The 17,171-nt window shown below is 43.1% G+C and overlaps 1 protein-coding gene across 1 annotated transcript in view; it reads left to right on the top strand.

The window, feature by feature from the left end:
• The first annotated feature begins 9,972 nt into the window (after window positions 1-9,972).
• Window positions 9,973-17,171, top strand: part of LOC143276660 (double-stranded RNA-specific editase 1-like) — a 208,848-nt gene continuing 201,649 nt past the window's right edge. The window contains 4 exon segments of the mRNA XM_076581284.1: window positions 9,973-11,058; window positions 13,870-14,040; window positions 14,677-14,743; window positions 16,857-17,038. Of these exon segments, the coding sequence (XP_076437399.1) occupies window positions 13,878-14,040; window positions 14,677-14,743; window positions 16,857-17,038 (412 nt within the window). The 5' untranslated portion in view covers window positions 9,973-11,058; window positions 13,870-13,877.

The following is a 17,171-nucleotide window of genomic DNA, read 5'->3' as shown; positions in this document are numbered from 1 at the left end:
TCTACTTCAGGCACGCACACACACATGAAATGTGCATCACACACAACACAGTTACACAAGAATCAAGAACGTTTAATCCGTTGACCCCTGTTAGGGTATAAAGGATGTAAAGTAATGACATTGGTATTATACACCAAAAATTGAAATGCGAACAACAAATAAAACACTGAAACTGGTGATAAAAACAACCAAAAAACAAACAAACAAAAAAACCCACCAGAAAAAACGGTGGTCATGTCATCTTGTACTCTATCCTTTTTTGATGATTTCCCCACTTTCATACACTCTCCTTCCTGTTTTCAGCAGATTTGCAAAAACTGAACACACATAAACATATGCACACACTCACACTCAAGTAGGTCGGCCTGTTGTGTGGCACTGAAACATCAAGTAGGTTGGCCTGTAGAATGAATGACACTGAAGCATCAAGTAGGTTGGGAATGACACTGAAGCATCAAGTAGGTTGGGAATGACACTGAAGCATCAAGTAGGTTGGCCTGTAGAATGACACTGAAGCATCAAGTAGGTTGGCCTGTAGAATGACACTGAAGCATCAAGTAGGTTGGCGTGTAGAATGAATGACCCTGAAGCATCAAGTAGGTTGGCCTGTAGAATGACACTGAAGCATCAAGTAGGTTGGCATGTAGTGTGACACTGAAGCATCAAGTAGGTTGGCCTGTAGAATGAATGACACTGAAGCATCAAGTAGGTTGGCCTGTAGAATGAATGACACTGAAGCATCAAGTAGGTTGGCATGTAGTGTGGCACTGAAGCATCAAGTAGGTTGGCCTGTAGAATGACCCTGAAGCATCAAGTAGGTTGGCCTGTAGAATGACACTGAAGCATCAAGTAGGTTGGCCTGTAGAATGAATGACACTGAAGCATCAAGTAGGTTGGCCTGTAGAATGACACTGAAGCATTAAGTAGGTTGGCCTGTAGAATGACACTGAAGCATCAAGTAGGTTGGCCTGTAGAATGACCCTGAAGCATTAAGTAGGTTGGCATGTAGAATGACACTGAAGCATCAAGTAGGTTGGCCTATAGACACAGACACGCTCACACACACGCGCGCGCGCGCGCGCACACACACACACACACACACACACACACACACACACACAACCACCACACACACACACACACACCACCACCACCACCACCACCACCTCCAAAAACAAAATATAAAAACAACAATCAACCACATGTGAAAAGAATGACTGAAGATTTACACACACACACACACACACACACACACACACACACACACACAACACAACACACACACACACACACACACACACACACACACAACCACCACCCACCCACCCACCTACCCACTACACACACACACACACACACACACAACCAACTAACACACACACACACACACCACCACCACCACCACCACCACCAGCAACAGCAACAACAACAATAACCACATGTGAAATGAATGACATGATTGTGATGGAATCTCTCGCCACACGGTGGATCAGTAACCTGAGAGGAAACTGACCTTACCACACAGCGGTATATAAAAATATACACTGCAGGGAAAGGAGTTCTTGGGCACGTGTCTTATTTGCATAGATACATACATACATACATACGTACGTATACAAATACATACACGCGTGCGTGCGCGCGCATGCGCGCGCGCGCGCGCACACACACACACACACACACGTTCAACATACATACAATACATACATACACGCGTGCACACACACACACGTTCAACAAACATACATACATACACGCACGCGCACACGCACACACACATACACACCATGGCACACACGCACACACACACACACACGCGCGCGCGCGCGCGCGCGCGTGTGTGCTCTCTGTGTCGGTGTGTGTGTGTGTGTGTGTGTGTGTGTGTGTGTGTGTGTGTGTGCCACGGTGTGTGTATGTGTGTGTGCCGGTGTGTGTGTTTGTGGATATCTGTGTGTGTGTGTGTGTGTGTGTGTGTGCCACGGTGTGTGTATGTGTGTGTGCCGGTGTGTGTGTTTGTGGATATCTGTGTGTGTGTGTGTGTGTGTGTGTGTGTGTGTGTGTGTGTGTGTGTGTGTGCACGCGCGCGCGCGTGTGTGTTTGTGGATCCGGTGATATCAAGCAACTTCAACGACTGAACGAGTGTCCTGTACGACTGACAATGCAGCAAATCGTGTGCAGCTGCAGGTACCTTATAAATTTAGTTATCAACGGCCTTTTACGACAGATAAGATCAGGATGATCGTACTCAGTTTCTGTGTTTGCCTTTTAAAACCCACTGAAAGAGTTGGGGGAAAAACAAGCTGCCAAACTTTTTGACTGCCCCTTCTTTCCTCCATAGAACAGCTGGGTATAAATTTGGGCAAGGATTTACACGGATGCACAATTTGCCCAAATGTTCCTTGTCATAACTTTTAAAACTGGTTATGAATCTCGAGGAATTGTCCAATTGATTTTTGAATGCGTAAATGGATGGTGTTTGTTTTAGCTGAGGTGACAGTTCATTACACATATTAATCATCATGTTACTGAAAACAAACTTTCGTGTATCAGTATTTAAACGCTGAATTTTTTTTTTCCATCGACATTTTTTGTGGAACTGTACTGATGTGGAAGAAAGAACTAATCCCAAAGCACGTCAACATGACCATTAAAACATATATATGTTTTAATAAGAGATGATCGCCATGCACATACCCTTCTACCCCCAAGACAACAACAACAACAACAACCAGTGTAAGTAGTGTGTGGTCCTTTTTGATGTACCAGAAAGCCCATGGAAGTTTGATAATTGTATCGTAGCAACTTCTGCCACGTTGTTATTGTAATGACGGGCGCAATAGTCGAGTGGTTAAAGCGTTGGACTGTCAATCTGAAGGTCCCGGGTTCGAATCACGGTGACGACGCCTGGTGGGTAAAGGGTGGAGATTTTTACGATCTCCCAGGTCAACATATGTGCAGACCTGCTAGTGCCTGAACCCCCTTCGTGTGTAAACGCATGCAGAAGATCAAATACGCACGTTAAAGATCCTGTAATCCATGTCAGCGTTCGGTGGGTTATGGAAACAAGAACATACCCAGCATGACCCTTTAAGAATAAAAACCCTTCACACCACAAGGCAGTCTGGGCACGATCTTCTTGCTGGCAACATCTCTCCCAGATTCGATGGCAGACATAGTTATAGCTTCCTTCCTAGCTCCAGGAATACCCAAATTTCAACTTCTCACTTTCAGTTTCAACTTCAGAAATTAGAGAATGTAGCGGAGTTAAAACGATTACTATCAGTAGTATACAGTTTAAGAGTTAGTTGCTTTGATCAGAAAATGTCAGTTTGTTTTGATCAGTATAATGCGAGCAAAGGGAAGCGAATCCTACACTGTTTTAAGAAATAGTTTTGAAGTAGTTTTGTCCCTTCTCTTGTCATCTTTCCGAATTATAAACATTTATTATCATTTGTGGACTTTCACGTCACCATTCTGAAGTGGCCAGTTAATTCTGCCTTGGTACTCCAGTGGACCAGCCATTTTGTTTATAACAGCCTTTGTCACAATGAGAAGCCGGGTATATTCTTTTGTAAACTATCTTGTGATGTGATGTGATGTGATGTGATGTGATGTGATCACAACACATCACAAATGAGGAAGTGAAAAGAAGAGTTCAAAACGCCATTGGCCCATTCAAAGACCTGCTAACCACAGTGAAGGAACGCAAGCTCCGCTGGTATGGACACGTCACACGATCAGACGGCCTAGCCAAGACCATCCTGCAGGGTACCGTACAAGGAAGGAGGAAGAGAGGCAGACAGAGAAAGCGGTGGGAGGACAACATCAAAGAGTGGACGGGCCTGCCATTTGCCACAACTCAAAGGGCCGCTGAGGACCGAGGCAGGTGGCGCGAGCTGACCAGGCAGTCATCCATGGTGCCCTAACGACCCACCCACGGGTCAAGGGATAGATGAGATGAGATGAAACTATCTTGGATTTGAACGTTTAGCTGCTTTTGAATTGTTGTGTCACTCAGTTTATCGTATTTGATACATTGTATTTTTGAATGATTTATTCGTTTTTCACTTATAAAAAAAAAAAAAGAAAAAAAAAAGAAGAAAAAAAGAAAACAAAGTTTCAGTTTCAGTTTCTCAAGGGGGCGTCACTGCGTTCGGACAAATCCATATACGCTACACCACATCTGCCAAGCAGATGCCTGACCAGCAGCGTAACCCAACGCGCTTAGTCAGGCCTTCAGAAAGAAAACAAAGAGAAGATTCAGTAATGAAGCTAAAACTAAACTGTATTCAGCTAAATACTGGATAACTGGTTTTGAAGTAACCTAAGTTAAATCATTTGCGGTAATCGTAAATGGCTTACCAACAAGATGCTAGAATGTTTTGAATTGTGTCACGGCTCTTTGGCGATCGTTGCATGTGTTCATGTGCAACTCTTTTCCATCCCTTCTCCCCCATTCTCTCTCCCCTCTCTCCCTCTCCACCTCTCTCCTTCACCTCTCGTTCATTTTATTGATACTGTTTGTCAAATGTGTATGGTTGACAGAACCTTCCTCACCCTCCATCCCCCATTCTGATGTGTAATGCGGTGTGTGTTGTGTGTGTTTGTTTCTTTGATTTTGTTCATTTTTTTTCCTATGCATTTTACTAACACCATGCTAGTGCCGGTGTATGTCATGTGTGTGTGTGTGTGTGTGTGTGTGTGTGTGTGTGTGTGTGTGTGTGTGTGTGTGTGTTGTTTTGTTTGCTAGTGCCTGTATGCCATGTGTGTGTGTGTGTGTGTTGTTTTGATTTATGCATATTTTTTTCCTCTGTTGTGTATCTCTACTAACTAACACCATGCTTTCATTTTATTAAATATTGTGTAGTGTAGACCTTATTCAGGGCGGGGACTGGATGTAAAAAAGCACACCAGTGCTTATCTATTATCCTCGAAATAAAGAATTTGTCTTGTCTTGTCTTATCTTGTCTCTCTCTCCTTCAGTCGTGCGTATGCACGTGCACATCTGGAGATATGCGTGTGCATAGCATGTCCCTTCTCCTGGACATTTTTTTGAGTGAGTTCAGGAACTTAGGTAGTTCGGGAGAAGGATTCCCCTTGGCTGCTGATGCCGAGCTTTGAGGAGAGACTGGTGGCCGATCCAGTGTGTGCTGCTGGGTGCCGTCAGTGAAGTTGTGGGGCGTTTTCCTTGTTACCCCTTTCTTCTTCAGTGTTGGTCCGTGTGGCTCTGTGTTTCACCCTGGGCCAGTGGTGTGCCTATTTACCTGGTGACTGATTTTTGACTCACTTGTGTAAACAAAGTGAGTCTATGTTTTAACCCGGTGTTCGGTTGTGTGTGTGTGTGTGTGTGTGTGTGTGTGTGTGTGTGTGTGTGTGTGTGTGTGTGTGTGTGTGTGTGTGTGTGTCCGTGTGTGTCCGTGTGTGTCCGTGTGTCTGTTTGTCCGTGGTAAACTTTAACATTGACATTTTCTCTGCAAATACTTTGTCAGTTGACACCAAATTTGGTATAAAAATAGGAAAAATTCAGTTCTTTCCAGTCATCTTGTTTAAAACAATATTGCACCTCTGGGATGGGCACAAAAAGAAAAAAAAAAAGAAGAAAAAAAAGAAAAAAAAAAGAAGCCTAATTATATGCAAACTACATTTACTGTTATATTTATATTTTTTGTATTCTCTAAGCTTGGCACTTTGACCTCTTATTCTGACACAACTACAAGAGGAGTCATTATTATCATTTTTTGTTCAAACAGGAACTTCTTTTGCTAAGCATGGAATTCTTATTTATTTTGCAAACGTTTTGGTGCAGATAGTAAAAAAGGGAAATTACTCTGTAATTAATGCTAGGGGACTTAGTTTATCACAAGTGAGTCTTGAAGGCCTTGCCTCTCTTGTTTCCTGTGTTTCCTCCTCTTCCGTGCCACTGTCTTCGACGGGTCTCCAGGACAACTCCGGAACGGTATTTAAGTGCTCTTATTTGTTACGTGTACTCATTTTGCCGCATGACCACAGTAAAACAACGAGCTGAACTTTTCTGTGTTTCTGTGTTTGTTTTGTCGGGACGTCGTTAGTTTGTCTGGGAAGGGGTGGGGGGTACATGGGCAACCCCTTACGGTTTGTGTCACAAATTGTTTTATTGATAATATTCCGTTTTAAAGTGATCTATTGTTTGCACACTTCTTGACTGAATGGTTGTGCATGAATCTGTGATTTTAAGATGTATTAGTGTACTTGTAAATGGAACTAGACTGTGCATGAATTGTGTAAAACTGAGATATTTAGTTGTAACTGTTTGATTTCATGGTTACTTGCTGCAAGTCGAACTTGTTTCAAGTCAAGTTACCCTCAAGTCACATTGTTCCCTGAATAGAAAAAAACATACACTTCAACCCTTTATCGCATCACTCTTTTTTGTCACAGCAGATCAGTTTCCCCGTGTGAAATTCGGTTGGCTGCTTTCCCATGGGAGAGCGTGTCGCTACACTGTCGGAGAGCGCCACCCCCCTTTTTTTGGTATTTTTTCCTGCCTGCAGTTAAAAAAAAAAAGTTTTCCTATCGAAGTGGATTTTTCTACAGAATTTTTCTAGGGACAACCCTTTTGTTGCCGTGGGTTCTTTTACGTGCGCTAAGTGCACGCTGCAGACAGGACCTCGGTTTATCGTCCCATCCGAATGACTAGCGTCCAGACCACCACTCAAGGTCTAGTGGAGGGGGAGAAAAATATACAGGACCTCGGTTTATCGTCCCATCCGAAGTGACTAGCGTCCAGACCACCACTCAAGGTCTAGTGGAGGGGAAGAAAAATACTGCCAGGCGACTGTCCCGGGATTCGAACCAGTGCGCTCAGATTTTCTCGCTTCCTTGGCGGACGTGTTACCTCTAGCCCATCACTCTAGTGCCTCCGTAACCCCAGTGTCTGCCTGATGACTGACAACGTTCATTCCCTTTCACATAAGAACTCTTTTCTCGTCTCGTCATCATGGCCATAGACACTAGAATTCCCTAGAATGAGATGTTAGTGCCTCTGTGCGTGCACAGCACTGACGAACTGAACTGACGGCACCCTGTCACAAGCCTACAGCTGAAAGAAACTGACCGAACCACGCCTCAGCACGTGTTTGTGTATTGTGCCGGTGAAATACAGCACTGACAAAAAACACGGCAGTACACAATGCAAACCACACAAGTTGTACTGACCTGCATGCGACCACCGTGACAGCACAAACTGTGAAAAGTCACGCATTAAGTTACTTTAAAAACACACAAAGAGCAAAGTGGCAGAATAGATAAGACGCTCATCTATCAGTTCAGTGTCCTTGGGAACTCTGGGTTCGAACTGAATTAACCCCACTCTCGCCCTTTATCCCAAGTTTGACTCTTACTGGAAAATCAAAGTGAGCCGGCGTCTAGTCATTTGGAGTGAGACGATAAACCGGGGTCCCGCGTGTGCAGCACACATTTGGCACACTGGGAAAAGAACCCACGGCAACAAAAGAGTTCATCTGGTAAAATGTTGTAGACTGAGGAAATCCCCTCTGATTGGTATCAGTACAAATATAATCATAAGCATGCGCTCAAGGTTTGACTGAGCCGCGCGTTGGGTTATGCTGCTGGTCAAATATCTGTCTAATAGATGTGGTTGGTTCCCAAGACCTGGCCAGATTTTGGGATTATCCAAAGCCAATCGTCAAGAATCTATTAATCTTTTATCATATTTTTTCCAAAGCAAATGCAGTGGGCCATTTCGTACGTTTCGACCCTTCTTTGAAACCGAAACTGGAAGTATTACAGGGTCCTATAGGTTTCGGTATTAAGTATTGAGGGAGTTTTTAGTATTAAAATTCTGGCATTTTGTTTAAGATATTAGGTAACTGGGAATTTGTTAGGTAAAGTAATTTTGAATTCCTTTTGTTCTTAATTTCATCACATATCTCAATGAAAATATATATATTCTAGAAGTTGAGTGTTGTTACTTCTTGTATCATGTGTTCAAAAAGAAGGATCCCTCCATCAAATCTTTGCTTCCCTCGCTAGACAGAAGGCGATTGTTGATAGGCACGTTTTCTTCAGTTGTTCATTGCTCAGTTTACAGCGATCTCACTAAAAACGATTCAGTCATGTCAATGGATTGTCAATCTGGCGAACCTGCAGGTTGAAGGTTTGTATGAATTTTGTGCATTTTCTAGTGCAAGTCAACAAAAGTACAATGTTGATCGTAAAATTGCACGAGTGTTTTTCACAGTATGCGTTTACTGCCGTTCTTCATTGTCTTACTCAGTATATTGATTGAGCTGCAAGACTGCGGCAAGTGATATCGGTGTTTAAATTCAAGCAAGTAAGAGTAAGACACACGTAGAATACTGACGAAACTAGCGTGTTGCTCTGGTGAAGATATTGATTTCGTCGATCAATATAAGATGCACAGCCTTTGCAGAGGACAGAGCTGGCAGAATCCTACATTATAATGATCTCATGCCCTGCCTTAAATAAGAACTTGAGCTAGCTGTAGACTGTGTATCTACATAAAAAAAGTAACAAAACAAAACAAAACAAACAAACCGAAATGAACCGAAACGAAACGAAACAAAACAACAAAACACAAAGCAAAACAAAACAAACAAAAAAACGAACAAAACACACACACACACACACACACACACACACACACGCACACACACACAGAGAAACAACAACAACAACAAAAGCAAGAAAGCAAGAAACCATTGCTGGTAATACTGTAATGTTATTCTGTTGATTTTGTTAACTCACAAGCATCAGAGACGAACCCAGTAACTGTAAACAGCAGACACTGAGACAGGCTGTTGTGGAATAAACTTCTACTAACAGGGCAATGAAGACTAGGTTGTTGAAGTCATTAGACTAAAGTCAATGTAAATAACTTATGGGTGTGCAATGTGAAAATTGGGATTTTATCAAATGTACACCATTCAGAATTAAAAAATAAAACAAAAACAAAATACATTTATATTTTTAAAGGGGACAGTCAGCTGAATGTCACTGGACAGTACATAGTCAAACCTGGTTTATGCTGTTGAGCTGTGGTCTGTCATATAGATGTTTGTTGCCTGTGTAACATGTTAGTCTACATATATATGTGTTTGCACTTGTATATTTTTCTATTGTTGATTTGTTTCAATGTTTAGTAGTTATGCCATGTTCTTGTCCTCATTTGGTTTTTATACTGTGCAGGATCTTGTTGTACTCTACATTTTTTCTTCTCACTTTGTTCTTTTTTTCATTCTTTCCTTTTCTTCTTCTTCATTGTCATTGGCAACTTTGTTTCTGTGTGGGCAATTTGTTTTGTGTAGGTCATGTGTTACATCATCTACATTACATTGATCTAGCTTTCAGTAAAGATCTATTTATCAAGACCAGGCCAATCCAGCTATTGTAGTGCTGTCTGTGACTAAATCCTGCAAATGAGATGAGCAGAAAATTCAGACCAGTGATATACAGTGATTTTGAATCAGACAACATTGCAGTTTAAAATAATAGTTCTAAAGAAGAACAGTCAAGAACAGCAAAGGTTTTGCACTGCAGTGAATCTGATAGATCTTCCTGATCTTGTCTGCATCAGGGTAGGGGTTTCACTTTCAGATAGAGCAGAGGTCTCCTATGTGTGGACAAACAGTGATGGTGTAGGAATTAGTCTTTGTTGCCTGGTTTCATGACAAGTACCTTGCACTTGTAGATGCCTTGAGGAGCCCATCATGCTCTGTGCCAACTGTTGAGTATGCGCTCACCTGTTTTTCATTCTACTTTTTTTTTCTAGTCAATAGATAGGACCACTTGCTCAAGCAGGATTGATCATGTGGTCAGGTTAAAGCCTTGTTGGTCTGGGTTTAACTCTGGGGACTGCCATGTACAGTGGCTGGATAAGTCTGGCTGGAGATCTGGAACAGAGTGAGTGCAGTATTGCTCTGTCTCTTTCTTCCACTCCCAACGGGAGGTGTATGCGTACATGACTGCATTCAAACTAGAATTTGAAACAAAAGCTTGAATGTTATACTTCTACCTCATTGTTCCCCACATATATCTCTGCTTTGTGTTCTGGGTTCACATTACTTTAGATTATGGAGAGTTCTCCAGAGAAGTATTTCTGGTAGTTGCAGGTGAAGAAGAGAAGAAGGTGAAGAGAGAGAGAGAGAGAAGAAGAAGAAGAAGAAAGAAAAGAAGTTACACAAGTCAAAATGGAAGGCGTACAAATACATGAATGCACATAAACAAACCTGATTAATGATGGGTGAATCCAGAATTTGAACTTGAAAACACTTTCTATTTTCGCACTTTTCTATTTTCACATGTTTTTGTCATTCGATACATACAGTGATATATATGTTAAATGTCATGTGCAGACTGTTCTTGTTCATGTGTGTTGTGGTTATTATGATGATGGTCTTGTAATGTTGCACAGAAGATAAATCATTTGTATAGTATTGTGCTTTCTTGAAGAAGGAAGATGAATTATTTGTATAGTATTGTGCTTTCTTGATGGCTACTGACTGTTGATGTATATAGTGTGTGACTATTTTTCATGTGGAGGTGGTTGTGAAAGAATGAAAATAATGGAGAGTTGATGAACCAGTTACTTTATTCACTCTGCTGGAGATGGTTGAGACAATGGTTGTGGCATTTGAGTTGACAAGAAATCATGTAACTGTTTGCGCTGTGTTAACTGACAGTTACATGCACTTTCTGCTCATGTGCCGCAAACCCCTGCAGCAAACACCAGTGGATTCAGTTATTGGCAAACTGTGCTAAATTTGCCATGTGACCTAGTTACATGAACATGACCAGTGCAGCGTTATCATTCTGTGTCATGTGTTTCTTCATGCAGTTTTGCAGGTTCACTTTCCCAACTGCGGCTGTTGTTTATTGGCTCTCTGGATTCGCCGACCACAGTCGAGATGATCTTGGCAAAGCGCGAGTTCGATTTGTGGCCGAGCCGAGCCACACTGAAGCATTTTTGAGAGAGCGAGAGAGAAAGAGAAAAAAAAAAGACAAAAAATGATGAGCTGAAGAAAAGCCAAACTTGATTTGGTAAGCTTGATGGGTCAAGCCCTACCCGGCCCCTCGTGGCGGGGTGGGGGTGTGTCCCGACCTTAACACGCAGATTGCAAGTTCGGCCAACACGGGGGTGTTTGACTGGGCACGGTCTGGGTTTGTGTGCTGGAATGTATGGAACATTTGTGGCTCTCGAGAGCGAAAGAAACCTGCGCTCTGAGCGGCTCCATGCTGCGGGCAGGAGGCAAGTGTTTCATAGCATGAGTCCAGTCAGAACCCGAACGGCTGCCCGTGAAACATTCAACAGCTTTCGTGAAGATGCAATCTGCAGTCGAACAGTCTGTCTTCTTGAGTTCCTCTCCTCCACATTTCATTGTCCACTTACCATCATTGTTTCACATGTTCACATCACCTACAGGGTTCAGTGGGGTGTTTGAAGTGTTTGGGTTTCTTATGTGCACTCTCTCCCCCATGATTAATCAGTTCACATGATGCTGAAAGTCAAGGACACTGTAACTTGTAGAACTAGAAGAAAGTGTTTCATTTTTAAATGCAATATGTCATTGTTTCTGACACTGTGAAAACATAACTTTATTTTGAACCGTGGTTTACAGTTATACTGCAGTGCAATTAAAATTGGTAAAACTTCATTTGATACATCAAGAGTTTGGATCTGTAGCTAAATAAGTTAATACATCAAGAGATTGGGGTTGTGGCTGAAGGATTAGATTTTTCGAATGTTCTGGGTTCATATCCTGATGATATATATATATTTTCTTTCTCTCTCTCTAAATATACATACATGTACATGTAGACAATCAAACTGTGTGTTAAAGATCTTGTAAGCCATGCCACAGTTCAGTGTGTTATGGAAATCATATAAACATACCCATCATGCACACCCCTGAAACTGGAGTATGGCTGCCTACATGAGTTCATGGTGGGTTAAAAATGTGTATACGTGTAAAAGCCCATTGAATATGAACAAACATAGAGTTATTGCCCACAAACGTAGAAGAAAAAACAAATAAGCATCAAGAAATCTGTGACACAGATCCTGTTATGATTTGTACAGTTCAATATCATCTGACCACCAGGGAGAAAGATTTGTTCTTACTTTAACCCGAAAACACATGCTGTTGCATGCTTTCCTTACCTTATTCTTACTAACCGTACTGAAGGCTGATATTGATTTTTTATCAGTGACAAATGCAGGCAAGTGTCCTTGATTTTCTTCACAGTTCACAATAACTTGATTAAGAACAAACTGATTTGTAGCCATGTGGTCTGAGAAGGAACGACAGTGGAGTGAGAGAGAACAGCGTTTCAGTCTGTGATTGACAGCTGGCAGATTGTGCCAGTGCCTGTGAATGATTTCATTCCAGTCTGTTATGTTCGTTCTCTTAAACTTGGCTCATGTCTTTTCCACTTGAGACAAGACAGAAGATACTGTCACTGAGGTTTTGCATTTTTTGGTTTTTTTTGTTTGTTTTTTTTTATTTTTGTTTTGCTGCATATTACTATATACTTTTTTATTTTTATTAGTAAGGTTGAATCAATGGTGATGGTTTGGGGGTAATTGTTATTGTTGTTGATGTTATCGTTAATATTGTTATTATCATTATTATCACTAAATACCGTTATTGATAATACTAATAGTAATACTGTTATTACTATTATTATTATTAATTTCTTACAATATTTACTCAGCATTCATATTTGTAGTTGAATTTTTTGCAAGTCAGCATTCATATAATTTGTGAATTCATATTTTCTTCACATATTTTCATTTTCACTGAGAAAAAAAAAAATCATGAGTATCACTCTTTCTATGTCACTTTTTTGTTTTAATATATATATATATTTTTTTTCTAGGGTTGGAGGGGTGTGGGGTAGGGGGGCTGGGAGGTTGGTGGAGGGAGGGAGACTGGGGTGGGGGTCATGAAAGATAAAAAACAAAAGTTACGGGCAGAGATGTTCAAGAGGACAGAGACAGCGAGGTACACTGTATACCACAGTACAGAGCAGCATTACAACTGGCAGTGCTACAAAACACAACAGTGTCTCACAGTGAAAGACAGTGTGATGCATGCAGAATAATACAGCGTGACACAGAACAACATAACACGACACATTTCCTTGTATAAATGTATAGTGTGTTATACATAGATTCTCACGTGTGCTCATACATGGAAGTAACAAAGCATTTGTGCACTCACACACATGGACAGACTCACAAATACATACACACAACACATTTTCCAGATACATGCAACTATGCACAGAAGTTACACCATGAGCACACAAACATATGCATGTGAAAGTTACATGCACACATTAGTGGGAGGGGGTGTGTGTGACTAAGAAATGTAATAGGCGTAGTCATTGAACGCTTTGTGGGTGTGGGTGTGGGCGAGGGTGTGGGTGTGTTTTATGTTTATTGTAAAGCGCTTTGAGCTCCCTTTCAGGGAGGAAAGCACTCAACAAGTATCCATTATTATTATGATTATTATGGTTATTATTATGATTATGATTATTATTATATAAACATTTGCACATTCTTATGGACACATACACACACATGTTTATTCACATGAACACACAACACATACATGTGCAGGAATATACATTTAATGTGTACACACATGCACAGGCACAGAGATACCAACACAGCAACAAATAGATACACACACACAGAGCACATGCTTAGTTATGGGCATGCAGCAAACAGAAATGTAAATCTACACACTGAATCACACACACACACACACACACACACACACACACACACACAAACAGAAATACACAGAAAAAGGGTGTAGTTGATGCATTTTTGGGGTGATACAGGTGAGAAGATGGAAGTCTTCAAGCAAGAGGACTTCCATTCTACAGCAGTCAAACCCAAGCCTGAGGACTCGACCTTGGGTATGTCCACTGACCCTGACCCTGACCCCATGACCTCAGGGGGCAGTGTCATGACGATGGTGGAGGAGCCAGGTGCGGCTCCAATGGCTTCAGGTGAGGCTTGGAGTAGAGTTACTCCCCTTTTCTGTTTCTCTCTCTCTCTCTCTCTCACAGGTGCGCACACACGCACTCTCTCTCTTACAAAGATCTATTGCATTGAACTGTGACTTTACTTAGATGCTCCAACATTGTTGGACCCATGAGGCAGTCGTAAGCAGTCCATAGTGCATGGTCCTCAGCCAGTTTTTTGCTGTGCTGGTGTCACCCTGTGGTCTGTTGACAAGTCTCCGGTCTCTTTCCACAGTTTGCTACCAGTTCATGAAATGAATGGGGACCTCAGCATCTGTACTCAGTACTGGGAAAATGACAACAATAACAAATGATCTTATTATTGTTTTGTTGTTATTGTTCTTATTATGATAGAATAACCATCATGTTAATGATAGTAATTACATCATCATTGTTGATAATACCATGAGTATTGAAAATGTACATTAATGTTATTGCTGTTCTATTTTTGTTGTCAGTATTGTTCTGATTGACATTACTGCACGGTGAAAGAAATGGAATAGCAGTGCCAGAAACTGTTTGAACGACAGATCATGAAAACCAATCAGCACATGTGTAGAATGACACACAGCCCAGATTACACGTACTCATAACTCAGTGTGTGGAGATGTTTTGTTGCAGGGAACAACAGCGGAGGCTGGTTCAAGCACACCAGCAAGCACCCCACCATGCACATCCATGAACTGTGGTAAGTGGGTCGCCTGGGGGTGTGTGGTAAGTGGGTCGCCTGGGGCGTGGTAAGTAGGTCACCAGGGGGTGTGGTAAGTGGGTCACCTGGGGGTGTGGTAAGTGGGTCGCCTGGGGGCGTGGTAAGTGGGTCACCTGGGGGTGTGGTAAGTGGGTCGCCTGGAGGCATGTTGAGTGGGTCACCTGGGGAAGTGGTAAGTGGGTCGTCTGGGGCATGGTGGGTCATCTGGGGGCGTGGAAAGTGGGTCGCCTGGGGCATGGTGGGTCGTCTGGGGGCGTGGTAAGTGGGTCGCCTGGGGCATGGTGGGTCGTCTGGGGGCGTGGTAAGTGGGTCGCCTGGGGCATGGTGGGTCGTCTGGGGGCATGGTAAGTGGGTCGCCTGGGGCATGGTGGGTCGTCTGGGGGCATGGTAAGTGGTTGGCCTGGCGCATGGTAATGGGTCGTCTGGGGGCATGGTAAGAGGGTTGCCTGGGGCATGGTGGGTCGTCTGGGGGCGTGGTAAGTGGGTCGCCTGGGGCATGGTGGGTCGTCTGGGGGCGTGGTAAGTGGGTCGCCTGGGGCATGGTGGGTCGTCTGGGGGCGTGGTAAGTGGGTCGCCTGGGGCATGGTGGGTCATCTGGGGGCGTGGTAAGTGGGTCGCCTGGGGCATGGTGGGTTATCTGGGGGTGTGGTAAGTGGGTCGCCTGGGGCATGGTGGGTCGTCTGGGGGCGTGGTAAGTGGGTCGCCTGGGGCATGGTGAGTCGCCTGGAGGCGTGTTAAGTGGGTCACCTGGGGTGGTGGTAAGTGGGTCGCCTGGGGCATGGTGGGTTGTCTGGGGGCGTGGTAAGTGGGTCGCCTGGGGCATGGTGGGTCGTCTGGGGGCGTGGTAAGTGGTTGGCCTGGCGCCATGGTAAATGGGTCGTCTGGGGGCATGGTAAGAGGGTCGCCTGGGGGTGAGGTAAGTGGGTCGACATAAAGCAGTGGTGCTGCAATGTGGTGACACGCTCTCACCAGGGGAGAACAGCCTGGATTTTGCACAGAGAAAACTGTTGTTGTGACAAAAATAGGAATGCAATGCAATGCAGTACAATACAGTGCAGTGCAATACAATGCGATGCAATGCAAAGCAGTATACTACAATGAATGGTTCTCATTTTCACCCAGTCCAGACACACATTGTGAACTTCATGTGTATATTCATGTATGTGTGTGTGTGTGTGTGTGTGTGTGTGTTTGTGTGTGCACGCTTGTGTGAGTGTGTGCACATGTATGGATGTACACAAGTTCGCTGAATGCCACCAGATTCATTCTCATTTTATTTCAGTCATTTGGCTGCAGTGTATTCTACTGATTGTTATTTAATTGTTTGATTGTTTCATTTCAGGTTTAATCTTTTACACAAACTCAGGGTACACTCTCAAGGCCTTGACCAGTGTGATAGGTTATGCATAGGTCAGACATCTGGTCCCTTTAATTTTTTGAAATATATTTCAGAATCAGGTTAATTGAATTCTTTATTATCTCAGTTAGACCAGAGAGATTGATAGTGGTGAAATGCACATTTAGGATCAGTTTGTACTCTTTTGACTCCTCCTTAGAATGAAACTGTGTGTGTGTGTGTGTGTGTGTGTGTGTGAGAGTGAGTGAGTGAGTGTTTGTGTGTGTGTGTCTGTGTGTGTTTGTGTGTTTTGTGTGTGTGTGTGTGTGTGACTATGTGTGTGTGAGAGTGAGTGTTTGTGTGTGTGTGTGTGTGTGTGTGTGTGTGAGTGAGTGTGTGTTTGTGTGTGTGTGTGTGGAGGAGGAATTTTGTTTGATGTCCCGTCAAACATATCGGTGATTGAAGACTTTTTGTTAGAGTACTAATAATATATTTTTGAGTATATTTTGTTTTAGAAGAGGAGGTGGAGGGGGATGAATGGTGAGACAGGGGAAACCAGGTAAAATAATGGTGGGTGAAATTTGAAACAAAATGTATATCTGAGTACAGTTACAGTGTGTGTGTGTGTGTGTGTGTGTGTGTGTGTCTGTGTCTGTGTCTGTCTGTGAATGCTTGTGTGTATGTGTGTGTGTGGGCGTGTGTGTGTGTGTGTGTGTGTGTCTGTGTGTGCATATGTGTGTGTGTGTGTGTGAGCAGCCCAGACGCCCAGTACGAGTTCATCGACAGTGTGGACTACCCCCCCGGCAGCTTCACGTGCAGACTGTCGGTGAACGGGGAGACCTTCATCGGCAACGCGGCCAGCAAGAAGAATGCCCGACTTAAGGCTGCTGCTGACGCCATGAAGCTGATGTTTGGATTCATCTGGGACCCTACCATGCGTGAGTGTTTTTGTAGTAGTCGTCTTCCACTTTAAGTGATATTAGACGGAAAAAAAAAAGAAAAAAAAGGGGGGGTGGGGGGTGGAGGGCGGGGTGTGGTGGTGGGAACAGTATTGGGCAGAGGGTGAAGAAT

This window comes from Babylonia areolata, chromosome 32, assembly GCF_041734735.1.
Source record: "Babylonia areolata isolate BAREFJ2019XMU chromosome 32, ASM4173473v1, whole genome shotgun sequence".
In the NCBI taxonomy this organism is placed as follows: Eukaryota; Metazoa; Mollusca; class Gastropoda; order Neogastropoda; family Buccinidae; genus Babylonia; species Babylonia areolata.
Note: the sequence above shows the minus strand (reverse complement) of the source record. Positions and strands in the feature narration are given on the sequence as shown.